The following is a 27,748-nucleotide window of genomic DNA, read 5'->3' as shown; positions in this document are numbered from 1 at the left end:
GACTCTGGGCATCATCCAGGAAGGGACACTTGAGAGGCATTCAAAAGAAACAGGTCTTAGGCCTCTTTGCTCAGGGGGTACCAGTGCCTTCTTTTCAGAGCTAGGGAGGAGAGACCTGCAGAAACACAAAGGCCTCCTATAGATCCTAAGTCCCTCTCCCAGATCAGACTCTAGAGAATGCAACCCCAGATTGCAGAAGTGCAACGTTAAACAACCCAGGAAGCACTAAAGGTAGAAGGAGATTTAAGTTTACTGGTAGAAAAGTATCTACCATCACAGCCCATGCACAGCCCCACCTCTACTTGCCTTCTTGCATGCCGCACTCCTCCCTCAGAGTGTTTCCCTACTCTGAATCGCTGGTTGCCCAGCTCTCCTCTAGTGATAACTGTTGGAATGGCTTTGTTTTGTTTATTTTTTAAAAAAGGGTCTTATAAAGGGTCTTCTACACTAGCTATGAATTCATTATGTAATCTAGGATGGTCTCATATTCACAATTCTCTTGCCTCCACCTTCCAAATACACATCAATTCCTCACTGCTACTCTGAATCAGGGGCACTGTCTCCTCTAACACCCACTCAGAGACTGTCAATCAGAGCAGCTCAGAGCCCTTCAGACACTCACTATGCCGCCCTCGACTGTTACTGCCTCAGTGTAGGCACTCCACCACCACTGTCTATCATGTTGCCCCATGATTAACTTAGTGGAAGCCCATCCTAGAGGCTCTTGCAGCCTGTAGGAGATGCACTCACATTACCTCAGGCAGGACTGCAACCTGTCTGTATGTTCTTCCCTCTCTTTGCTGCCTACTGTCCTCTCTTCTTTGAAGGGGAAGACAAAGTGAAGATGACAGAATTAACATTGCCACTTTTTAATTACTGGAAAACTAGCTGAAATGAGGTTTCTTCTTGCATCTATTATCAGAGAGAACATCTCTTGGATACTATCTTTATTGCTCAGCACCCTCAGGCACAATGGACATAAAATACATACAGGCCTCCTGTTCAGTACAACAAAACCCACCCTAAAAGAGAATAACCATTTGGACATCACTCTAAAACAACTAAATTTTATTTTATCAATAAGACTAGGCTGTACTGCTTGATAACAATATATATCAAAGAATCACAGACCTTCTAGGTGGAGAGATCTTTAACTCATCTTCTGTGCTCCCACACCTGCTATGAAATGCTGAGTCCCCTCTAAGATCACATTAGGCTTCCAACCAGAAATTCAATAGCTTGATCTTTTACTTTCCAGCCAGGAAAGTTCTGGTTAATAAAAAAGTCAATGGGTCAAAACCCATCCTGTGCCAAAATTCCCGAGTCTGTTTACTTCCTGCCCCTGTTTAATCCTTTCTCAGCAAGAAATCTCCACGTACATGAATGGCACAGAGCTTCTCTCTAAGCTCCCAACCTTCTGCTGGGCATACATAGGAGAAGAAATTATCTAAGAACCTTTCCCTCCTGTGTCAGTGGAACTGACCAAAAACATTCAAGGTCAGGCAGGCAGAGAAAAACATGTGCTCAAGGCTTGGCTTCATGGCTGTTTTGTTTTGTTTTTTAATGAACATGTTCTAGTACTTAGAAATAACTTACATGTAGTAGACACTCAAGGACCGCTTGCTGAATGAAAAAAAAGTCTCTATCTACAGCCCCAGAATAAGGATCTTTGTTGAGTAAAGGTTTACTGGTGGCTACAGTGATCCTGTTCTACACACTGCTACAAAATACCTTTCCCTGAGATATTAAGATCCCTCGAAGTGTGTCAAACCCAACTGAAGGCCCAAGTCCAGTTTCATCAAGAGAGCCCTCTAGGTCAAACATGGGGATGCAGGGACAAAAGAGCTCTGAGATGTGATGCAGCAGCAGCAGTCGGTTCCGTAGAGCAATGATGGGGATCTCCTGTAAATGGTTGTACTCCATGGGTACCTGAAACATCACAGTTTCACTGAGTCCACTAAGTGGCAAAGCACAGAAAGCCAAAAAACAGCACTATGAATTCTGAGATTAGTCTGTAAAATTCATCATGCTCTTTCTAGTTAGTTTGATCATTTAAGATAAATAAACATCAAAGAATATCACAAACATTAGCTTGTAGAAATATGTTTACCTAGAAACATGTAGACTACATATACAATCAATTATTTTATATAGTTACAAAATATAAAGAAGGCAACACATTGTTGGACAAATGATGTTGGTTGGTACAAGTATTTTTCTCTATCTGTGTTGGTTTTTTTTTTGCTGTGCCGGGGACTGAACTCAGGACTTCAAGTATGCTAAGCAAGTAAGCATTCTATCATTGAGTTATGCCCCAGCTCAATATTACAGTTCTTAATAGCACTATTTCATGATATTATAACTGAACTGTTATCAATGAAACACTTCTGTAAATATAAAACGAAAAACTGAGCCATCTGTAGCTGTACCTGCATGATAGTTAGCTGGCACAATGTGCCCCAATTCTAGCACACCTACCCAGCTAGCACTGACCTGTGCAGGAAGCTTGCCGGCACTCGCTGGCTTGCTGGTTGACCAGGCAAGGGTGTGCGCAGAACCACAGGCCACACGGTTGACCTTCTTACCCTGAAGGGCAGCTACCAATCGTGGTCTCTGAATAGCATTTGTTGTTCCATCTCCTAGCTGCCCCTCATCATTGTCACCCCATGTGTAAACTTCACCTAAACAAAGTAAATTTAAAGAACGTAGGTTACAGGAGCAGTGAATGCACAGTTTCAGCGGTTTCCCATCACAATAGCAGTACTTACTACCTTTCTGTTTTGTCTTAGTGCTCACCTCACTAAGCACCAGCTTCTAGATGTCAACACACACTAATCATGTATCTAAAGAGGCCTCTCTACAATGGCTGTCAGTCAAAACTCTAGTCTGGTCTGGTTTATTAGTTCTTTGGACCAGGTATGTAACAGCAGCATTTCTCCAACAGAACAAGTAAGATGAAACCTAGGGAAATATTCCTAACAACCTAGATAGCTCCTGAATGCTAGACAGACTAAGAAAAGTCAGTCTTTAAGATGAACAAATCCATACATTCTAAAGAATGTACCCTTCCCTAGTTATTCATCATCTAGGCATAGGTGTCATCACTCATAAAATTCATTATATTTTCTGGGCCCATGCTGGACCTCAACTGTAAAGTACCAATATAATAAAAAAAAAAAAAATGGTCTAAATGAAAGGTCATGTGTTGAGTAGACCAGATACAAGGCTTTTGCTCTTTGGCAACATCAAATGCAATCTCCTCAGGGTGGATCATTCAGTCTCTAAGTGTCATTTTCTCAAATAAGATGGCTGTGTGATCAAGAGCAATATGCTATGTCTTGCCTCTTCCTGCTCTCTAAGAATTCAGTTATAAAGTCATAGGGTGAGTACCTGAGCATGAGTACTCAGAAGATGTCTCTGTAAAAGCGCACACAGATAGGGGAGGTATTGAGGTTGAAAAAAGGAAGCTTTCCCACTGGGAGAACCCATTGCATCTACTGTGTGGCTGTGTGGCAGCCTATGACAAGGCAAGAGCCCACAGAGGGGAGGACAAAAAGAATTGTAGGGTAATGAAGAGTGTCTAAACTATTATAGAAAACTGCAAGGATCTGGGTTTATCTCTAAAAGAGAAAGGAGTTATACATGTGGAAAGTGAATAAACCAGAATGAACCCTGGGTCCTGAATGGAACTGATGCTGTGTGTGTAAATGCAATCTTCAACCACAGACAGAAAGTGCAAGTATGTGTGCTCTTAACATACATGTTTCCTGGCTCCAATCAATAAGGCAGCCTAGACAACATGGATCCCTATTTCAATGATCATAATCATTACCTGGATCTTTTACATGTTGTTCTCTAAAGGAACAAGAGTTCCTAAGGAAATAGCCAAATGCAAGCTCCAAAACGTAAAAGATGGAGTGGACCAGCTTTTGTCCCAAGAAGCATATATTAGTAATGAGCCACATAAGGAGATAAAACCAGCCAAACAGGACATAGTTTGAACATCAATATAACTAAAAGCATTTAATGGAATCCAGGCTTATCACTAAAAGAGAAAGGAGTTGTAAATGTAGACAGAGAAAAGGCCAGAATGAAATATGCCTGGTATTGAACTATGTCACGAAGCCATGGGTTCCACACAGACACAACTAAATGAGTCAACTCTCAGTACCACCCATGAAAAATGAAAACAAATAAATTAGCTAAGAAAATACTGGATGAGAAAAGGGACATTCGAGTAGATTTTTTTTCTTGCAAATACTTAGTAAATACAAAATATTTCCACAGTGGAAAGCCCTGGCAGACATAAACTTAAGCAAGTAGTTGGTGTTATTAACATGAGTGATGGGACAAAACAAAAGAAACCAGAAAGTTACTTGAAAGGAAGACTTAAGAACAAAAGCAGAGAGCCACTTTCCAGATTCCCAGGCCCTGTCTTTTTGTTATTTAGAAATCTGAATTTTCTCTCCAGACCCCTAGACCCTCTATCCACTCCACTCTGGGCTCTGGTACCCAGTGTCCAATATCTAGGCACCCTAGCCTTGGTATCTCAGGGCTTGGATCACAGATATCCTGGGTTTAAAGCACCTGGGTTGAGCTTCCTGCAGGTGTCAGCCCCCTGGGTACCCTCAAGCATTCCCAGAGCCAAAGACACCAAAGTCCTAACCTGAAGAACTCCTGGATCCAAAATGTCAAGCCTCCTCCATCCAAAAAATCTAACCCAGGACTCTCAACTCTCATCTTTTGGGAATCCAACACTATAAGGAAAAATAAAGTAGCCTCAGAGCACAGAACAACACTCTGACCTTGAAGAGCCTGTGGACATGCAACTCCAAGGCCTCCTTCAAAGGTTCAGCCTCAGTTCTCTAGGAACTCCCTAATTGCAGCTCAGCTTAACTGCTGATCATCCAAAGACTGACTCCAAGGTGTAGTGACTGTGGATGCTATTACAAATAGGTGGCCCAGCACTGGGCTCAAGAAAGAACAACAGTGCATTAGTAGGGTGGTTGTGTCAGTTACCAGAGCCAGGTATACCACTGCATTCATGCCCAACTGCTGGTGCTGCTCAAGTGGTGCTGGTGGTCTTGGTGGCAGATGGTGCTGAAGCAACATGGACAGCCATCTCCTTATCCCTCAGTGTGCTCTGGCTTGATCACCTTCACCTTCCCCAACCTTCTTCAAAGAGCCACTGCTGTACCTGCTGATCATCTGGTTTGTATCCTGATTGGAGGTACCACTAGCCTGGACATGAGAACCTTGGGTGCATGGGTGCTGCTTTTTCTGTATGTACTCAGAGTGGTCTTATCTCTGGTACTGCTGCTGGGCACCCTTACCACCACCAAAGGCTGGGTTGGAGACACCAGAAGGTGCAGGATTCTTTCCTAGATCTTGTGAGGCACATTTCCTCCTCCAATCTGGTGCTTGCTGCATTCTACTCTTAGGCTACCTCATCTGAGATAGCCACAGATCAATATCTATAGTACAGCAAGCTGCCACCTGTTTACAAAGAGAGATCAATGCAATCAGATTCCAGCTGGGATGTGGGCATTCTGGACTTGGTACTATTTGCATCTTTGATGCAGCTCTGAGGAAGCTGGGGCTTGATGGCAAACTGCTCATTCCTTTCTTTGAAGCTTTCAATGATGCTGCCATGGTTCTGGTCTCCTAGATTATGTGGTAGCCACTCCATGGGCACTTTGTTCCTTGTGCCAGCAAGACTGTGGAGAAATACATTTGCCAATTCTTCATTCGCCTCAGTGTTCTAAACTGCCTGCTGGGCCACAACATCCACAGGTATGATGGCTACAGACTACAGTAAGAGTCTTCATTGCGGTGGACAATGTTCACCTGGTACAACCTAAGTTGCAGACCCTCGCAGAAACCAGGTTATCAGCACAGACTACACTATACAAACAGTTCAGGAACTCAGCCCCACTTATCATCAGAGGAAGGACGGAGTCCTATCAGGATAGAGTTCCCAGATGCCAAGGACTGACCCACAGGATGCCTTTCTGCATAGCCACACAACACAACATAATCATGACAGTAACACAAAGGACTGAAAAGGAGGGGGTCAAACCCTACCCTCAGTCTCTAAATCTACAATTCGAATTATGTGCGATAACCTCAGAGTTCCAGGCCTCAGCTCTGTAATGTTAGGCATGAACCTACCATCCTCTGTGCAGCACACACAGTGCAGGGAGCCAGTAGCGATAGCAATGACTTTCTTCCCCTGCAGTCCTTGAACCTGCCGTGGTCTCCGAACGTGGTCATCGGATCCATGGCCCAGTCGGTGATAATCACCTTTACCCCTGCATTAAAGGAAAGCATACAACTTATTGAGCTATGGTCATCTGTATTCCGCCCTGCTACCCACCATTCAGCTACCCTCGTGGTGTACGCTCTGTACTCCAGCACCCAAATCACCGCCTATCACAGAAGTTAACAAGACGGCATGAAAATAGTTTCAACGGTTGTAGTGCTCAGAGAACTTGCTGTTCTTCTAGCAGACCCCTAACATGATAAATCACTATCATGTCTAAATCAAGTTCCAAGGGGACATAACGCCTTTTCTTGCATCTGTGGGCACTAGGCATGCATGTGTCCAGACATAAACGCAGGCAAAATGCCCAAACAAAATTAAAAATTTAAAATATGGTTTTAGTGGTATTACATTTTGACATACCATGTATAAACAGCTCCAGACTTGGTAAGGGCGACAGAAAACTGAGATCCACATTCCACTTTAACTACTCCAAGGCCAGTGAGAGAATCAATCTAGAAAGGAAAAAGGCTCAGTCAGACAGACTCCATCAAGGTCACTGTTGACTGCTGCAATCACACTGAGACTTAACCACATCTAGTAAGCACTCTGAAAATCTGTACTCACATACAATATTTAATACAATATTAACATCTAACCTAACCAAAGTAACTTCAGGAAGGAAGAAGAAATGTGATAGAGTAAGGACCAGGACATGTCACCAGGTGAAGTCTGAAGTCTGTCTTCTCTCCTGAGACTGACATGATAGAGCCAGTTTCCAATGAGTCTACTTCTAGCACTACCAGACCCCAAGACTGAAGACAGCAGGAGGGAAATGGCCAGGGGTGCTGGAGTCCTGATCCTCTGACCAGGTCAGCTTAATTAACAGGCCCTTGGTTGGTAATCTCATGGCCTGCTTTGACCCCATGAACACCCAGTGTCTACCCTCCACATCCCATATGCAGGATCCTGTCAGGCCTCACGTATCTGTTCACTGCTTCTCCTCACCCAGCAAACTTTGCTACATGTGGTGTCTGTGTGTGCCTTCATACTTAATTTGCCATTAAAATTAACTAAAATCTCATTCTCTTAACTAGTCTGTCTGGAACTCTTGCCCTGTCACAGTGCCATCAATAATATCCTCCTCCAGGTGTTCCCATGTTCAACATCTTAACATTCAAATGTAAAAAAGCCTTCCTTAGTTAATCAAGTCAAAGGCAAATCATTTTCCTTCATAACAGTGGAAATCCTAAACTTATAACAAGGTTATAATATACCTGTACTGAAAAAGGGGAAAGGCTACAAGTGACAGAAATGGGTGCAACCCTGAGATAAATATTGAGTGAAGGAGTCGATTTTAATTTGATTTTTTTCTTTTAGAGTCTCATTATATAACCCAAGCTAAGCCTTGAATTTACAACCTGGAATACTGTGATTATGGCATATACTGCTATGCCTCACTGTGAATTTTCATTTTAAAACTTAAACTGACTTAGACTAAGAGTCATTCTGGAATCAATAGCAATTGCACTGAGAAGCACAACTCCAAAACAAAAGCTATGTGGTTGGACCTAGGTCCCTCATATGAAGGGCCCCTGGTATGAACCAGCTGGTCTGATTCTGCCCCAGATGCCTGTGTTCCGAGACTCTGTTCCACATCTGTACAGTAAGAAAGACACTGAGCATACATACACAAGTCCTAATCTTCTTTCATAGTACCCTAACTGTACAACATCACCATATTCACATACTGCAGGGCACAGAGAAAATGATATAACACACTGATCTAATATTATCTAGTCACTTTGCTCCCCTCAATCTCGATAGCCACCTACGAAAGACAGTCAAATCACCTGACAGCTTTAAGAAATTGCCGAGTCACCATAGCACAGGTAGACCCCTAACTTAAGCCTATGAAACTGGCAACACATGGCAGCCTCTTCTCTTTGCCTGAGATGTATCAAATCCACTAGAAGAAGCAAGCTCTAGTCTATATCCTACATTAGATGACATGGACCCTATTTACCACTGTAAACTCAAGTAAGTGGGCTTGTGTCAGCTCTGTATGTCAAGCAGATATACACACTAAACAAAACCACAGGCTCTTTGGAACACACCTGGATTAGAAGCCTTTTCCAAGGGAACACAAACAGCACCTAAGGTATCCAAATGTCCTGGCCCCTTTGATCACTTTTTACTCCGGGGTACTGCCTACAATGAACAGAGTGCTCCTAAGAAGCACACTGAAGGGAAAGAAACTGGAGAGCTGGGATGCACAGGTCTAAAGTACCTTCATGGGCACTTTGCAACCATCACTGCCTCCTCTGCCAAGCTTGCCATAGTCTCCATCTCCCCAGGACCAGACGGTATCATCATCAGTGAGGCACAGTGTCTGGGCATCACCACTGCCACACGCAATGTCTATGACACGATGGCCCTGTAACGCTTCCACCTTCAAAAAATAGAAACGCAGGGTTCAGCTGACAGTAAAATTATGATCACAAAAAAAAGGCTTTATAATAATAGTGGTACTACTTTATGAATGCTTAAGACTTTACAAAGAAAAATTTAATAATTAAGGAAGAAATGCATTCCTCTATATATGACCAACATAAAGTTATATTTATATGAAGAATATAAATCTGAACTGTAAGGAAGCAGGCATCAAAGTCACAGTGAGCCAACTATGCACCACCATGAAGACTGATCATTCTCTCCTTTACAAGGAGTATATATGTACCAGAACAACTTAGTTCCATCTATAAAAAAACATATAGTGAACTTATGACCAGTGACTGTAAAATGAAAAGAACATAACACCAAAGACAAACTGTTCCTATCCCATGTCAACACTACAGCAAGAGCAGACATTTGAGCCTGGACTGGGCATTTAAACCCAGTACCTTCTCACCAGTTTTGGCTTTAACTGGTCCTCACTGTCACTGTGCCCCAGGCGGCCATATCGGCCTTTGCCCCATGTGTAGAGGTCTCCAGCTGCTGTGACACAGGCACTATGGGCTCCACCAGCAGCAACATCAACCACTTCAATTCCTCTCAGGGACTCAATGACACGAGGGCGGTCACATGGACTGCAAAAAAAATACAACAAATATTACTAAAATATATTTTTATTCTTACATATTTTTAAACACTTGTTTAAATTTAAACATTTCTGTTTGCTACTTATTTTTTCAATGTGTGTCTCTAAATATTCTCTCTTAGTCAAGTGGTTATAAAGTCAATAAGGAAGAACCATTTAAACCTGAAATCAGAATTTAATGATTTCTAACCAGACCCATAATATGTTTTTGCAAGCCTATGAGCCAGTGAATATTTTGTGTATAGGTAGGTAGGTCCGTGTGTGCGTGTGCGTGTGCGTGTGCGTGTGTGTGTGTGCGCGCTGCTTGGCTCTTACATGGTCTGCTCAATATGCTATATGTCTATGTGTTCTTTCTATATTGACTCAATTTCTTTCTAGTGTGGACCCAATTTTAAGAATTCTGGCATAAATGCCATTTGATCATATGTATTATTCTTTTGTATAATGTTGGATTTGATTTCTTAAGATTTTAAGAATTCTGAGTCTTGTTTTGATAAAGGTAAAGTTGTCTTAAAAAATAATGAGTTTGGGTATAAGACTAGCTTGGTGGTTGAAAATCTGCTCAATATCCTAAAGGCCTCCAAACAAAACAAACAAACAAACAAACAATCCAAAATGGTTTAGTGATACACACCTGTAATGCCAGGAAGCTAGGCAGGAAGATCATAGGTTTGAGGCCAGTCTGAGCAATTTTAAATAGCAAAATCCTGTCCCCAAAAGAAAAAAAAAAAAAAAAAAAAAAAAACAGGGAGAATTCTCCTTTCTTTCGAATGTTCTGAAAAATTAGGTTACATTACATCAGAAATCACCAGCCATTTGGTTTGGGAGATATGATTTCGAAAAATGAGTTTTTTGAGTCTGTGGGTTGTTGGGTTTTTGCTTGTTTTTGCGCTTTTCCAATTCTCCTTAAAAGTCATCTTTGTTGCTTTAAAGCTGTTCATTAAATAATCTGTGATTTCTGCTGTTTCAAACAGGGCCCCAGCATGCAGTCCTCAAGTGCCTGGAGTGTACTTTGCAGCCCACAGGGGAGCCTGGCTAATCATGTGACCTCTATCCTGCCTCAGCCAAGTACCTTGATTATAGGAAAACATAACCACAGTTGGTTGCTACCTCTAGGGGTTTTTTGTTTGTTTGTTTGTTTACTCTTTTTTGTGGTGGTTGTTTTTACATTTTAATTTTTTTTTTCCGGAGCTGAGGACTGAACCCAGGGCCTTGCGCTTGCTAGGCAAGCGCTCTACCAGAGCTAAATCCCCAACCCATTACGTTTTAATTTTAAAGAGTGATTTTATTTTGGTGATCCAGGAGACCACCAGGCCCTAAGGTAAGCTAGGAAGATGGCTTAACCACTAAGCTACATCCTCAGCTTTACTTTGTGATCTTTTGACACCTGCAAACGATGCATGAAAATACTTCATCTCCTAAATTCCTGTGAACTGAAATCTCTTTACCATCAGTCTTGACAGAAGCTTATCTAACTGCATTTATATCCAAGAACCAGTCTTCCTCTCTATTTTCCTACTATCTACTTCATAGCTTTCTGTGTTAAGGATTCTGACCCCTTTTTCTGCTCAGAGTTTTTGTCCTTCTTCCTACAAGAATTCCTATAGGATAGTGAGTACATCCTAAAGTTATGATTTGTACCATTTTTGCTATTGTCTTTAAAAGAGGCATTTAACATTACAAGTTTCCTTCAAAGTAATGCCTTTGCTGTAACTCACATATTTTGGTAAATCAATTTCATGTTCATTCTGTTTAAAATTATTTAGCATTTGACTTTTTATTCATTCTTTGATATATCAGTTTTTCTGATATTTTAATTGCTTTTCTACCTCTTGGCTAAGATTGAATACAGAAATGTTTTATTTCCTTTCCAAGCATTAGGGGATGATTTTCAAAGATTTGCTATTGATTTCCAATTTAATTTCCTTGTAGACAAGAGAATAAGCTTTGTATGAACTTAAATCCTTTTGCTATGTAAAATCTGCTCTGTTGCGGTCCAGTGCATAGTCTACATTTGTAGATGTTGCATGCATACACAGTGTAAAAGATTAGAATCTTGTTTGTCACAGCTTTCTCAAAATGTTAATTTGGTCAAGTTTGTACTTACCCATTTTTTTAAAATGTATTTCATACTTTTAAATCTACTTTTAAAGGAACTATATTTAAAACCACAACCATAGGGGTTTGTCTAATTTATCACTGTAGTTCTTTTTTTTTTCTTTCATCTTTATTAACTTGGGTGTTTCTTATTTACATTTCGATTGTTATTCCTTTTCCCAGTTTCCGGGCCAACGTCCCCCTAGCCCCTTCCCCTCCCCTTCTCTATGGGTGTTCCGCTCCCCATCTTCCCCCCATTACCGCCCTCCCCCCAATAATCACGTTCACTGGGGGTTCAGTCTTGGCAGGACCAAGGGCTTCCCCTTCCACTGGTGCTCTTACTAGGATATTCATTGCTACCTATGAGGTTGGAGCCCAGGGTCAGTCCATGTATAGTCTTTGGGTAGTGGCTTAGTCCCTGGGTATCATTGTACTACTAACAAATCTTTTAATTATGATTTTAACAAGTATGCCTGTGCAATGCCCTCAGAGGCCAGTGTTGGATGCCCTAGGAACTAGAATTATATATGGTTGTGAGGCACCGTGTGAGTGCTGGGAATCAAACCTGGCTTTGATCTCTGGAAGAGCAGCCAGCAGTTTTGACTGCTGAGCCATCCCTATAGCTCCACAGTTGCAGCATATTTCTATTTTCATCAATGTCTATTAGGTGATGAAGCTTACTGTTCATCATTTACTGTTTTCTTGATGATCTGAAGAAATACCTTATCATGAAGAAACACTTTAATTCCTGTAAATGTTCTTTGCTGCGAACATATATTTTACACAATATTAATGTAAATATTGTGGGTTTGTTTTTGGTTAGTATTAGCATAGTATACATTTTCCCATCAGTTTGACTTTGGTTTATTTTGATTGTGTACAGTGGGCATGTGCATGTGTGGGCATGGAGACCAAAGGACAATCTTAGGTGTTCTTCCCCAGAAGATATCCACCTTTTTTTTTTTTTTTTTTTTTTTTTTTTTGAGACAGCATCTCTGACTGACTTGAAACTTGTCCAGTTTGCTGGGCTGACTGGCCACTGAATCTCAGGGATCTGCCTGTCTCTGCTTCTTGAGTTACATGTATATGTCGCCATGCCTTTTGTTGTTGTTTTGAAATTATGGGTTCAGGGAGTCAAGCTCAAAACAGACTAAGCCATTTCCCCAGGCAGAGTCTGACTTCTGCGTGTTCAGATCATACACCTGGTATAAACACACTTGGGTTTAAGATCTCACCTTGCTGGCTGTTTCCTAGTTGACTATGCTTTCTGATTTCACACCTATAACATTACTTTATTATGCCTCCTTACTCCTTTAAATATGCCTTTAACCTACCACACCTAGTCTGACCCATCCCAACTGCTTTCCAAGATTCTACTGTCAGTATACTTTGATGCCGTCTTTATAGTACTCTTCATGATTTTTTTGGCTTGGAATTCTTTAAGATTACTGCACCTATGAGTTTATAGCTGTTAATCAATTTGGAGTTTCAGTTATTTCTTTAAAATCTCCCATCCCCCTCTTTTAAATGCTTTATTTATGAATACATTAAGCCATATGGTACTGTCCATAGTTCACTAGTGTTTTGTCAGTTGTATATTTCTTTTTTCCCAATGCGTTTTCACTCTGGATATTTTCTACGGTTATGTCTTAAACTTCTCTGGTCTTTTTTTCTACAACATCCATTCAGGCATTAATTCCATATAATTCATTTTTCCTTTCTGCGAATGTATCTTTCATCTTTAAGATTTTGATTTGAGCATTTGAATAATTTTTAGCTTCTATTTAACATGCTCAAGTTTTTACTTATTTATTAACAACATGGTATATGGTTAAAATTAGTACATTTTATTACTGCATCATTTCTGAACCTGTTTTGACTGACTACGTGTATTTCTTGTTCTTCTGCATACCTGCAATTTTTAAGTGGCTACAGGTCATTGTAAAGTTTACCTAGATAAGAAGTTTATTTATAGTTTTATTAATAATCAAGCTCAAAACTCAATAAAAATGATTGAATTTTGAGCTTGATTATTAATAAAAAGGGTTACAGCTTTTAAGTTTTGGTAGAGGAATCATACTAACAGTTACATATAATTCATTGCTTCTCCTGTTAATGGGCACTTAAATATTTATTGGTATGAGTGTTTTGCTTGCATAAACGTGTATGTGTGCAGTACCCACAGAGGTCATAACATCCTGGAATTGGAGTTACAGATAGTAATCTAAGTCATCTCTCTAGACTTTCATTACTACTTTCTGAACTCTAATTACATATGAATTATGAGGTTTCTAGAAACTCAATCACTTCTCTGTGAGTACCAAGAAATGTTTCTTCCAATCATTGGAGTGGTTTTTTTTAGGCTTCATATAAAACAGCCTTACTGGGTTCTGCAGGTCTCTGGGGTCTCTTTGTACAGCTCTCTCCTCTGTGGTTCTCTGCATATTCTACCTCTTTTGACCTCTTTAGATCTCTAGTTCTCTCCTCTCTAAACTCTGTCACCATCTGCCAGGTCTCTCCTTCCTACTCTGTGACTTGGGAACTGTCTACTGATGATATATTGGAGAAACTTACTGAACTAGCCTTGTTTGTTTCCTATTTCTCAGGGAAATCTATATTGCTGCTGATATTCAGTGTCTTTTGGGCTGCTGTATATTTTGTCTGGTGTTTTTTAGTCATTTCTAAGATTCATCTCCATTTCTACTTTAGGTGGTAGGTGCAATCATTTTTTTTTTTTAAAGCCAACTGAGTCTTATTTCTTGGTTTGAAGAATGGTGCCTTCCCTATTACTAATCCCATCTCTTCTATACTTGTAATTTTGGTATCATGTAATAATACCCAAAATGCCAATGTGATTCACTGGACAGTAATAAGGTAATGTTCAGAAAGATGTTTAGTATTCATAAAACCTGTAACTAAAAACCTCAAGACTTGATGTTTCCCTTCCAGTACAAGAGTCATACTGGTAAGCCTACATACAGTGACATGCAAACCTATTTCTGACAAATAAGTCACGAGCAGGTTTTTGCACATGTTCTAAAAGGCAAAGACGAATACAATGTGTCTGAATTAAAACAAACCAAAGAAAACATTGAAAATGGTATTTTCACACAATACCTTCTGTTGCCATGTCCCAACTTCCCATCTTCTGCCTCACCCCAAGAGTAAACTTCTCCTTCTGAAGAGAGAGCAAGGCAATGTTTTCCTCCTGAGTTCACAGCAACTTTCTTAATGAACACATGCTGAATAGACTCTAGTAACGTTGGAGTAGACACCGACTCTGTCCCTCCAATCCCCAGTCTTCCACCAGCACCGTAGCCAGTAGCATAGAGCTAAGGTGAGAAAACAGAAGTACTTCTGTATTTAGTAATTACCGCAAAGAATTGGCATTCAATACATTTTACACCACAAAAAAATTTTAACTTAAAGCCAAAAAAAAAAAAAATCACAGAAAATTTGGAGAAGTGTTCTCCAAATATCTAAGTGTAAAGGCTTTGGTCCCTAGGATAGCGCTACTGAGAGATCGTGAGAATTTTGAGTTGTGAGGCCTTTTAGAAGAAAATCCTATGGGTTACCGGTGGCATGTCCACAAAGACATAATTGGAGGACTGTGCTCCTTCCCCCATCCAATCTTGTACATGAATTTCAAACTATGAGGATTCAGCTCCCATCCTCTTATCCAAAAGGAAAAAAAAAAATAAGCATGCAAACTGAAAAGGAACAAAAATCCCCTTATAGATCATGGCTATCTACAGAGATCTATGAGCCACATTACAAAAACAACAGTAGGACTGACAGACAGCAAATGTCTCAATTTTTAAAAGTAATACAGCTAATGGATGTAGTATACTTTAAAAATAAAAAAAGTAGCTAAAATATATCTAAATGTTATACAGAAATCTTTAAGATAGCTATCTGCTTTTGATATCATAATCCTTCTTCAGATAGTACTTTAATATAAGTCCTTATGCATACAAGAATCAAACAAAATCTCTAGTCACAACTTTTTCAATCCTAAGGAAGCATCACACACACATACACACACACACACACAGATTGCACCCTTACCTTTCCATCAGCTGTCACAGCAAACAGTGTCTGCTCTCCTCCAATTAACTGCACAGGTCTGAGAGTTGCAAGTGCTTCACATGGAGTGGGAACTTTTACTTTTGCACCTTCAATTCCTCCAAGCTGCCCCCTATGATTATGCCCCCACCCATAAATGGTTCCACTGCCGCCAGCGGAGAGAGTCCAGTCATCTGGTCGCCTATAACGAACATTAAAAGAACATTTGATATAAAAGAACTTTGTGTAAAAACACTTACATACAACATTGTCTCTTAGTTCCAAAACAATACCTGTTCATCCACTGCACAAGTTGCTCATCTTGCTCTCTTTTAAAGATGCTGTGGCTTTCATGGAGAACATCCATACTTTCGCTGTCTGCCATTAACTCACGAATCTTCTTAGCAACCTATGGAACGTTATTAGAGAGAATGAGTCAAACAAGTAAGTTGGGTGTGGTGACTCACACATGCAATCCTAGCAAGGACAGCCTGGGCTACAGAGTACATCTCAGTACAGCCCAAGATACAATGTAAAACAGCCCAAGATACAATGTAAGACTTGACTTATTCTTTGTTCCTTGCAAAAGAATAAAAACCAGTTATAGTAAGAAGATGGGGGGACTCTTTAAATGGTAATATGAAGTTATGCCAACATCAGCATCATGGTTTTATGAAGATACTAATTTTTAGTATAAAAAAATCAGTTTTATCACATCAACTCTTAGATGGTAAAAAAAAGTCTATACCATATTATTTTATCTTAGTTACTTTGCTAAATATTAGTGTTAATTGAAATTTACATGTTATAGTACCCATTTTTATCTATAAGTTTCTTTATGGTATTAGCAAAACAAACTGTCCTTTACATTGGTATCTTTTTCATCATATTCACATCTCAAAAGCAATTCCAAAAACAATATATATACTTTACCTCATCAAGAAACAGACGAGGCAATGGTGTTCTTTTGTCCAGGGCCACAGCAACACGAGAGGCCATGCAGTATCTTCGGAACCAAGCCCATTTATGGGTCTCTGCACAGCAAGGGAGTGTGTCTAATTCCAGGTCACAAGCAAGAGCTACTAGCACCTGCAGTCAACAAAAATTTGGAAACAGAAAGACTCTTAGAAACACAGCTAATGTTTGAGAGAAAGCCACTGACTGCCCTCCTGAGATATGAGGACCTTTGATCCCAAACTCCTCACTTTCTCAGAGTGAGTTTCTGGAAAGACAATAGCTTCGGGAGAGACAGGACCTCAGACCAACAACAGATAGGGCACCCACGGCATACAATAACTAAGAATATCTGTGTGTGTGTGTGTGTGTGTGTGTGTGTGTGTGTATAACATCCTCTGGAATAAAGACTTTGATCACATAACCATTTCATACAGCTGTTCAGTAATACTAAGGACTGCTCCCAACCAGGTCTATGACACAACACACTACCATAACAGCTCTCAGTGGCTCTCCCACTCAAAGAGCTATATACAACTACTTTAAAAATAAGTAAAATACTACCTTAAAGAAGGGACTGTGGAGCAGCTGTTTGCCACCTCTCACAATAGGATCTTCATACTCAAACTGCCTCTGCAGAGCTTCCGGAAGGCCTTTTACCAAAGCTGCAAGTGCACTGCCTGTAAAACTCTTAAAACAGCAAAAAATATTCAATTACAGAAATACAGAATGCAGGGGAGCCCCAGGTTTGTTCTGTTCCTGTAAGTAAAGAATTTTATATCCCCTAAAAAAAGAAATGAGTATTTAAATTCTCAACTTGGAAAAGGGTGTGTCTATAATGCAAAGAAGGTATCAACATTCAGAATGTTTGGTCCTGGTTTTAGTTAGTCACTCCCAGGGAACTTCCCTTCTTTGGCATACAAATGCTGCTCATCTTCTTCTATGGTTAGGAGCAACTGGAAGGGAACCTTCTCATTACAGCATAAAGGGGATGTGCCAATCAGGCTTGTGAACTGTAACACAGACCTATATGTGCCAATCAGGCTTGTGAACTCTAACACAGACCTATATTCACAGGGGTTAATACACAGACTTTAAAAAAAAAATTAGCCCAGCTTGAACTTAGCATATTCAGCAGCTAAAAAAAGAAAAAGTCTAGATGTGACAAAGCTGCCTGATAAGTAGGCAGAATTCCTAATTCTTCTCACTGATTTAGAGGTTTTAATGATTAAAGCAGCACATTTATTCTGAAAGGTCATAGGTCTAGAAATCCTAGTGCTACATACCAAAGCTCTTGTTTCTCCATCATTTTCTCCCAGCAGTCTGTTTATGTTAATTGACTGTCCAAATTCTGTGGTGAGCAGTCTCCGCAGTCTCTGAAGAGCCCACATTCTGTGGCTGGCAGCTGAAACAACACACAGGGAAAGTTTAGAATCTGGACTACTTTCTTCAACTTAGGTAAACAGACTGCATGACCATGGAGGTACCACTAACCTAGGGCACTCAGCTGAGCACACGCAGCCAGAGAGGCGGCAAGGCGAGGGACAATACTTCTGTTGGACGTGAGATTAAGTCGGAAGTCCAGGAGACAAGTCACTAGGTCCATGGATGGACAGGAGAGGACACAGCGATCCGAGAGGAGGTCCTTAGGGCCTGTGAAGAAGTCCTGCAAATGTCCCTATGTGGTATGGTAGGGACCTCCTATGGATAAACTCACAAACTCAACTCCCACTGGAACACAATGCAAAGGAAAAACACAGCACTGCTGTCTAAGTCCCATAAGTCAAGCTTTTTGCTAGTTTGTTGCTTGACTGTTTTCCAGTACTGGGGATTGAACCTAGTGCTTGTGCATGCTTTGAAAGCATTTTACCAGTGAGCAACTACCTCCAACCCTGAGTTGTGCTCTTCAAACTGGCATTTAACTGTGAACCAAAAGCATTAGGAACTACAGCCAGCACCAACTCCTATGAGATGAGAACGGGGCTAAAAACCCTGACAACTAGAAGGCTTAGATGGCTCTTTGTCTGATCCTCCCCAGGTAGGGACTCTGACTGGTTTTCCCCAGGGCAGAAGACAATCTTTAAATCACAGAATGAAAAGTTTGCATAGTTCCACTTCCTTGGGTGATAATCACAGCCCCTCTTACCTGCAGCTGGCATGATGGGATAAACTGTGAAGCGCCAGCCCCACCCATTCACAGACCCATCACTGATGAACTTCCACTTCAGCTCATCTCCAGGGATGCGAAGCTCACTCGACCAGTCAGACCATTCTCGACCTAGCAGAGTAAAGTACACCCCGGCATTAAGATGACTCCACCATCTAACCAACGAGACTCCCCAGATGCAAAGCACAGCTGTTCACACCGAATCAGAAGGTCAACAGGCTCCTCCACCCCAAGACCTCTCATGCTTACATTCACAGTGGGTTAAAGATATTCTACTTTTCCATAGATTTCTATTCAGCCTGTGATCAAGTACTGGAAAACCTGAAGGCACATGTATACATACTGCCCCCAAAAGAAGCTACTACCAAATGGGAAAATTATTATGTACACAATTGGGATGCACTGTGACAACCTGCAGGGAGAGCAGGCCTTCACTCGGAATGCTTCTGAGTATGGCAGGTAGTTAGGCAATGGCAGAAAGATCCAAAATTCCTACAAGGGGCATTTGTAAACAATTCAGCATGGCCAAGACAGGCTGTACTCAAGAAAGGAATGGAGTAACCTGGTGCGATCCAAGGATCTGTGGAGCTATATAATCATCTCTTAAAAGAACAGGAGAGACTGAGCAATTTAATGATGTAGAAGCACGAGGCAACAGCATATACGCAGCCTGCTGGACTTCCATTTCAAGGCAGTGAGACCAGCACAAATAGTAACACTATTAGAACTCTTTTGACAGACAACTATCAAAATGCCAGACAAGCCATGTCCATCATCACTGTACCACATTAGAGCAAGGACTTATGTGACACCATGCAACGGTCATGCTACTTACTATATACACTCTGAGCAGTAAGACAAAGACCATATGCAGCCCATAAAACTGCAAACATGTACACACTTAGTCTTTCACAGGGAAAATTCCTCAGTCTTTATAAAAGAAGATGTAGCTTAGTGCTAGAGTGTTTGTCTAGCATACACAAGGACCCTGGGTTCAATACTCAGCATAGGGAGGTGTGTATGTGTACACACACACACACACACACACACACACACACACACACGCACCCACGCACACAAAAACTCATATCCATGTGTTAACAATTCTAAAATGTTCAAAGTTTTAAACAAGTTTATTATACCCCTCATCTTGACCTCATGGAGCTCAGACACACCATATCTCCCATCCACTGCACAATCTGCCCACCCTCCAGACATAGCACTCCATGAGCCAAACCCTTACTATCTGTCAGACCAGAATCCCTTTACACTCTGTAGTATGCCAACAATGCTATGTAGGCCCCAGTATTCTCACACATCTGTGGTTCTCCAACTGCCGGGACATCTCTTACACCAGACATTCAATAACCCTCTCTGACAGTGGTATGAAGCACACATCACACAGATCATATCTTATTCAAAGTACTGGAAAGAGGAAAACAAAACCTACTGTTTTACAACTCATTACCTTGCTATACCTTCCTTAAAGTTCCCATGGAATGAAGCACCAGTATCCTGTCTTATGCTAACAACTCCTTTTATGGAGCACAAGTGAGGAGGACTGTCCCTACTTGCCCTCCCTTCTTCACCTGACCGCACCGACACAATCCTGTTGACACCATCCATGACAGTGAGAGGATCGTGGCGCCTCTCTGTGGAGCACTGCCGGTCAAACTCCACCCTGAGTCCTTCTGCACCTGGAGTATAAGCAAGCAGAAAACACAGTGGAAACTCCAGAGAGCAAGTGAAAGTCATAGTTCAGCAGAGTAGGAAGAGTGAGACCAGAACTGCATGTAGGAGCTGGGGAAGAACCAGCACCAAAATCATAGCCTGAGGTTGGCTACCTTCCCCAGCACTAGCCCCCAACAGAAGGCTCTGCCCGTACACTAAAAGGCCAGAGAACCACCCCACTTGGCTGAGCTGTTCTGTTCTCTCACCTCCACAACAACTTCCATGCTGCAATTCTATCACCTAACCAACCATATTATGATGCCTTGAAGACGGTGCTAAGGGTGATGTTGAATGACGTACTAAGTCTATGTCTTGGCTTGAATATACTTGGCCCGGGAGTAGCACTATTCGGAGGTGTGGCCTTGTTGGAGTAGGTGTATCACTATGGGTGAGTGGATTTAAAGACCCTCATCCTAGCTGCCTGAAAGCTAGTCTTCTCCTAGCAGCCTTCAGATGAAGATGTAGAAGTCTCAGCTCCTCTTGCACCATGCCTCCTGGATGATGCCATGCTTCCCCCTTGATAATAATGGACCGAATCTCTGAACCTGTAAACTAGCCCCAATTAAATGCTGTCCTTATAAGAGTTGCCTTGGACATGGTGTCTCTTCAGAGCAGTAAAACCCTAAGACAGTCTTTAAGTTACAAACTTGGTCCCCCATTTGGCACTATGAGAGGTGGACAGGGCCTTACTGAAGACCTGTAAGTTCTTAGGAGTGTGTCCATGGAAAGGACTGTGAGACTGTGGCTTCTTCTATCTCTTTGCTTCTTGGCTGTGAGGTGAGTGATTTGTGTTCCACCTCCATGCATTCCCTCATCATGCTGCTTTGTGCAAACTATGTGCTGCAACCTCCATAACTGTGGGGCAGAATAAACCCCTATGTTTTATAAGCTGACTGCCTCAATTATTTTGCTATATCGATGGAAAGGTGACTAACACAACTGAGTTGTGTGAACTTTTGATTGATAGCCAAATCGGAGATAAACTTGGGTTGACATCTAAAGTAGGCACAGACTTGTGGGACTGCACCCTTGGGGTATTCTAGTAGTGGCAGAACTTAGCTGAATTGCTGGACACCCAGCAGGTGTTTACTGAGAATTGCTTAGTGTAAAAATCTTACATATTTAGTATCCAAAGTCTTGTAAGAACAATTAGGAGAGACCGTTGAAAAGGAATGGGAGGGAGCAAAGGAGAGAATGTGATTGGTCTTGTGCAAGACTTTAGATTATACTGACAGTCACAGAGATAAGTTCCCCGTGGAGGACTGACAGCTCTGACTAGTTTTAAGACACATATTTGAATGCTGTGTGAGGGGACATAAGAAGTGAGTAGGAGGAAAACAAATTATATTGGACTAGCTCAGAAGGCCTGGAGCTATTAAGCAATTATTGAATTTAGAACATATATTTGGTTAATAGATGGGTATGAAGTGAGAATCAGAAGAAGAAGATGATCACATGATTTTTATTTAAGATCTAGATAGAAATGCTTCTTGTTCAATTTTTATTGCATTTATGTGAGCAGTATTTGTATGTATGTGTGGTTACTTGTCTGTAGAGAGGACAAAGCAGGTATTGTTCTTCAGGTACTGTCTACCATGGTTTTTGATAGGGTCTGTCCCTGGGCTCTAGCTCATCAATTCAGCTAGACTGTTGGCCAGAGTCCCTAAGACCCATCTGCCTCTGTCTCCATTGGCTGGAGTCCAATGTGCCCACTTCTTCTACATGGGACTGAACTTAGGCCTTCATGATGACACAGGATACACTTTACTTTTCCAGGTCACTTTAGCTTTTAAATTTTCTTTTTGCGTTTTTTGTTTGTTTGTTCTGCTGGTTTTGGTTGAGTGTTGCTGTTGTTGTTGTTTACTTGTCTTTGAGACATTCTCACTCTGTAGCTCTAGATGCCCTGAAATTCACTATATATACCTGGCTGGCCTGAAATTCACAGAAATCTACCTGTCTCTGCCTTCCCAGTGCTGGGATTAAAAGCATGCACTACTATACCCCAGCCACTTTTTTGTGGTTTGGAGACTAAGTCTCACCTTGTAGTTACTATATATACCTTGAAATTCACTATATATACCTGCCTGGCCTGGAACTCACAAGAGTCAGAGGCCTGTCACTGCCTCCTCAGTGCTGGGATTAAAGGCTTGTGCTACCACGAACAGCACTGTTTTTAAAATTAATCATGAAAGTACAACAGATTAAAATTAAAACAGAACTAGGCAAAAAAAATATTTTCCTAAGCCCTACTTCATTCTGAAAGTTCAATACTATGATCTACACATTTAAAATGAACCACATAAAAGTATTAAAAAGTACTGTTAGAAAAACACAAAGTTTGGGTTCATACCCCTACAGATACTGAACACTGGGCAGAAAGGTTCCACATACCACAACTGCCACCATCATCTCAAAAAAAAAAACAAAAACAAACAAACAGAAAGACTCAAGACAGAGAGGAGCAACAGATAAAAATTAGAAAGCCAGGGGCTGGAGAGATGGCTCAGTGGTTAAGAGCACCGACTGCTCTTCCCAAGGTCCTGAGTTCAAATCCCAGCAACCACATGGTGGCTCACAACCATCTGAAATGAGTCTGATGCCCTCTTCTGGTGTGTCTGAAGATAGCGACAGTGTAATCATAATATATAATAAATAAATAAAATGTTTAAAAAAAAATTAGAAAGCCAAACTATATAAGTGCTAAATTCACAAATAGCTTACAATTAAAAAAAAAAAAGTCCAAAATGAAGACTTAAACCAGAAAAAGACTCAGAATATACAACAGAGTCCCTAAGATAGGTCAGAAGTAAAAACACCCAAGGAAGGAAATAACCAGCATTAAACCCAAGACACCTAACAGAGAGAAATGAAAATGCCCTGAAAAGAGAACTAAGTTAGGAGGAAAGCACAAACTGATTCAAGAAAATGCTCTGAAAGAACACTGGGATCTAAAAGTACACCCTACATCTGTAAATATTACCTAGAATGACTAAAGTAAACACGTACTCTAATACAAACTTTTTACTGCAGAAAAGCACAGTAACTTAAAAAATAGGGAAAAATAGGGAAAAACTTAAAAAATAGCTTGCTCACACTTCCACAGATGAGTAAGTAATCCAAGAGTTTAACAGCAGAGAAGCAAATTTTCAAGTTCAAATGGTACAACCTATAGTGGACAAGACTGACCTGGGAGCTACAGAGGAATTTACTGCATGCTCAGACAAAAGGCTGGGGAGAAACATTTGATGCAGTAAAACTAAGGCTACAGAACAACTAAAAGAAGCCGTTATATCCAACACTACTACAGTGAAAGAGTTCAGACAAAGGCTAGCAAGATGTGAAGGAAGAGATTCTGTCACGTTTTGTTTCTAGTAACTGATTTTGCCAGTAACAGACATCCCAACTCTGTTCTGATCAGGATCTGACATGAAAAAAAGAGATGCAGATTTGAGGAAATAAGGACAGTAGCATTTTACAGTTGTAGTCCATAGAAAGTCAGTCATTGTATTCATCTACCAATCAAGCTCATTTCTGTCACTGAAGATGTATAGAAACAGTGGCAACACAGTGGCCATAGGTCTCTTAGCACCAAGTTGTGATCTTGAAACCACAGCAACCCTAGGTGGAAGGCAGAACACATAAGACAACCTTAGAATTCTTTGCCAGTGCAAACTGCACAGGAGCTACCAACAAACTACCAGAATCGTTTTGCAAGTCACGTTGTAAACAAGTTCCTAATGACATAAATACACAAACACTACACAGGCACTTTGGGAAAGAAACAGAGGAAGGAAGGACTCATTCTCCTAAAACATAGTAAACACCAGAAAGGATTCAAGTCTGCATCCTGCCTTTCTCTTGTAAACACTATTTCTAGGTAGGCAACTTAAAAGGTGAGAAAAAGTATCTTCTGAAGTATTCCAGCTGATAAGATAAAAAAAACAATTCAATTAGAACAGCACTACTTTTCAACACCCCTCCCCCTCCCCTGATGAATCAATAATCTTGACGCTGAGCAGCATCAACAGTTGACGTTTTAAGAAGCAATGTGCAGGCTTTACTGAGGTGACAGAAATCAAAACAGTCTGCCAAGTGGATGAATCAAAAGCACCCTGAATCAGAAGGACCGAGCTGAGGATCATGCTGAATTGTGGGCATGTACAAAAGTAAATTTAGTTCTAGGAGGGTAAGTTCAGCCTCTTGACTGCCTCAACAGATAAACCATGGAGCAGGTGAAAGGGAACAGGGAAGGGGGAAGGGAACAAGAAACTAAAAATGTACAATTGAGGAACAGAGGCTGCCAAAATTGCTCATCAGAGGTGCTCAACATCAGGATGATTTTACTTCACAGGATGTAGGGGCAGCTTCTAAAAAGTTGGTCAGCTGACTTAAGACCTAGGTTTAGTGAAGAGGCATTCACCTGATAGTTGAATTGCTAAATTTCTATTTGGTTTATGCTCCAGAGAGGTTCAGCTATCAACTTAACAAAGCCTAGAGTCACCAAAGGGAATTCTAATCGAGGAGCTGCAGGTCAAATTGGCCTGATTGATGACTGACATGAGAGGTCCAGCCCACTATGTACAGCACCACCCAAGATGCAGATATATAAGAACAGTAATAGTATAGAAGCCTAACACTTTACAGCTGTAGTTAATTATCATCATACACCCAAAAGTCAGTGATTGTGTGTATCTATCCATTCACCTCATCTCTGTGCATTGAAAATGCCTAAAATCAACAACGCAGTAGCCAGGTCTGGGATATACAAGAAAGCTAGTGGAGCACGAGCTAGTGAGCGAACCAGTGAGCTATTAATAGAGTGAACATCACTCTATCGGTTCTCCTTTAGTTCCTGATTGAGTTTCTACCTCAACTTTCCTCAATATGGATTGTGACCTGGAGGTAAACCCTTTCCTCTCAAGTTGCTTTTGGTATTGGTGTTTATCACAGCAACAAAAAGCAAACTAATACAGTATAGCTAGCTTTTGTTTTGCATTTTATATTACTAAGATTCTAGAAGAGGATCTAAAATAATCCTATTCCTTAACTTTTCAGAAAAGGGAAATGACTGCACCCTTGAAGTAGCTACAAAACAAGCCCTTCTACAGCCAGTGGACCTCGCAGCCCTTCCCAGGGCTGGTCTGCATACCTGGTATCTTCACTGTGCCACTGGTGGAGGTGTCATCTGTATAGGGATGGCTACTCTCTACCACCACAGGCTGAGAGGAAAGACGACCACTCTGTGAGTCTGTGGCCACATCTTCTAACTCAGTGACACAGAGCTCCAACAACATGTCTGCCACCTAGAAAGGAACAGAGACATGAGTGAATGCCACCCCTAGGTCATCCAAGCTCTGCCCATGCTCATCCCACTCTGTGCTTTTCTACAGGCAGGAAAGGGGTGGCAGAGTGAAGGACTTGGAAGGAAAAACAGAACAAACAACAAAAACCCCACCAAGGTAAGGGGCTAGGAAAATGGCTCAGTGGTGTGCAAGTTTAGATCACCAGAGCCCATGTAAAAAGCAGGTATGGCAATGCACACCTGTATTCCTAGTGCCTAGGAGGCACAGACAAGTGAGTGGTTCCTTCCTATCTTTCCAGCCTATCATTGAGCTCCAGGTTCATTAGAGGTGGCATCTCAAAAAATAAAATGGAAGACTAATCAAGAAGACATCTGACATTGACTTCTCATCTCAACATAAACACGTGAGCATCCATAAACAAATACACAAATACACATACAGACTTACACAATGAGGCACACGCACATGTGCATACACACATATACCAGAGAAATAAAGAAGAAAGAAGTGAAAGAAGAAAGGAAACTAAGTTAAGAAACAAAGGTTTATTTTAAACCTGGTTTCCTTACGCATAAAATCAAGGCATGTAAAGGTACTATGAGAATTAAAACTATACACAGGAAAGCATTTGGAAGGAACTTTACACAAAATACACTCAGTTAAGGCTGACTCATAAACTGAGCACCAGCGATAATAATAGTCTCATTTACACTACTTCTTGATGAGAAGAGTCTGCCTAGGGGACAAAAATATGAGAAGGAACAGCAATTTGATAAAAATGACCAAGAATATAGAAGGTACTGGGAGTCAAGCTGGATCCGAGGGAACCGGGAACCAGGAACAACCAAACCACTCAGACACATCTATGGCAGAGGGACTATCTTAATATAGGCTCCAACATGGTTGAGCCACAGAGATGGCTTGGTTTACAAAAGTAAACCTTTGCCATGTAAGCTTGATGAACTAAGTCTGATACCTGGAGTCCATGCACAAAAAAGAAAACAAGTACTCTACAAATTGCTCTATGACTTCCACACATATAACTGTCATGCTAACTTTGTCAGTCTCCAAATTTAACATAAAAAGAAAAATTCCACTTTCTATTTTCCAGGATTATTCTTCTCTATTTCTCTCATGTTTAGACAACAATTTAGTTTAATAAAGTTATATTAATGACAAAGAGATATCACTGCCACCTAGGCACAGTTATATAAATTAATTTACAAGTCCCAAATATTAGATAAGGACAGGATATCAAGTATCCTTCTCACCTCTGCAAGAACAATTTAAAGATGATTGCAAGTGAGGGGTTGGGGATTTAGCTCAGTGGTAGAGCCCTTGCCTAGGAAGCGCAAGGCCCTGGGTTCGGTCCCCAGCTCCGAAAAAAAAAAAAGAACAAAAAAAAAAAAAAAAAAAAAGATGATTGCAAGTGTAAGGTATAATATACATGCCTTTAATTCCAGCACTCAGGAGGCAGAAGCAGGTAAGAGCTTTGTGAGTTTAAGGCCAGACATTATGCAACAGTTTCTAGGCCAACCAGAGCTGCTTTGTGAGTCCCTGTCTTAAAAACAAACAAACAAACAAAGATGATTGTACCCCCTTCTTACCCTCTTACCTTCTCTGTCCCTTCTCTCCCCATTCCCCTTCTCCTCCCTCTCCATGTGTTCATGGACAGCCTCTACTCCTCTACTTTCTGTCTCTCTGTCTCTCTCTCTGCCTTTCTCTGTCTCTATTTCCTCAACTCCCATCCACATGTCCTAAATAAATTCTATTTAAAAAAAAGATGACTGCACCATTATTTTTGTCTTTCTTGTAACCTGACTGATTCACCAAATTGTCAACACTATTGTCTTTATGCAGAATCCACATGTAACCTTTGGCTTTCAGAGCCTTCCTCCGCCTAGCAGACCATTATCCCTATCAATGAAAGACCAGCAAACTACTTGGGACTGGGAGAGCTTCTTGCTTCTGAGCCCAGAATGCTGGAATTACACATAGGCTTCACCATGTCTGAACCACAAATTTAAGTAAAATACAGTTAAATAAAATAAATGTTCAGTTGTTAAGGT

The 27,748-nt window shown here is 41.0% G+C and overlaps 1 protein-coding gene across 3 annotated transcripts in view; it reads right to left on the bottom strand.

The window, feature by feature from the left end:
* Positions 1-27,748, bottom strand: part of Herc2 (HECT and RLD domain containing E3 ubiquitin protein ligase 2) — a 203,204-nt gene that overhangs the window by 9,635 nt on the left and 165,821 nt on the right. For 2 of the 3 annotated variants that reach the window (XM_087556934.1, NM_001444180.1), the window contains 16 exon segments: positions 25,526-25,679; positions 20,235-20,342; positions 18,625-18,756; positions 17,973-18,131; positions 17,765-17,883; positions 17,043-17,168; positions 16,458-16,613; positions 15,818-15,933; positions 15,528-15,726; positions 14,577-14,791; positions 9,174-9,351; positions 8,553-8,714; positions 6,686-6,777; positions 6,172-6,311; positions 2,494-2,681; positions 1,732-1,929 (listed from right to left, as the gene is read on the bottom strand). In XM_087556934.1, the coding sequence (XP_087413060.1) occupies positions 1,732-1,929; positions 2,494-2,681; positions 6,172-6,311; positions 6,686-6,777; positions 8,553-8,714; positions 9,174-9,351; positions 14,577-14,791; positions 15,528-15,726; positions 15,818-15,933; positions 16,458-16,613; positions 17,043-17,168; positions 17,765-17,883; positions 17,973-18,131; positions 18,625-18,756; positions 20,235-20,342; positions 25,526-25,679 (2,442 nt within the window). 3 annotated transcript variants of the gene reach the window in all.

The sequence above is a fragment of the Rattus norvegicus genome, chromosome 1 (genome assembly GCF_021556685.1).
Source record: "Rattus norvegicus strain SHRSP/BbbUtx chromosome 1, alternate assembly SHRSP_T2T, whole genome shotgun sequence".
NCBI lineage: Eukaryota > Metazoa > Chordata > Mammalia > Rodentia > Muridae > Rattus > Rattus norvegicus.
The sequence above is the reverse complement of the archived record's forward strand: the minus strand, read 5'-3'. Positions and strand labels throughout refer to the sequence as shown.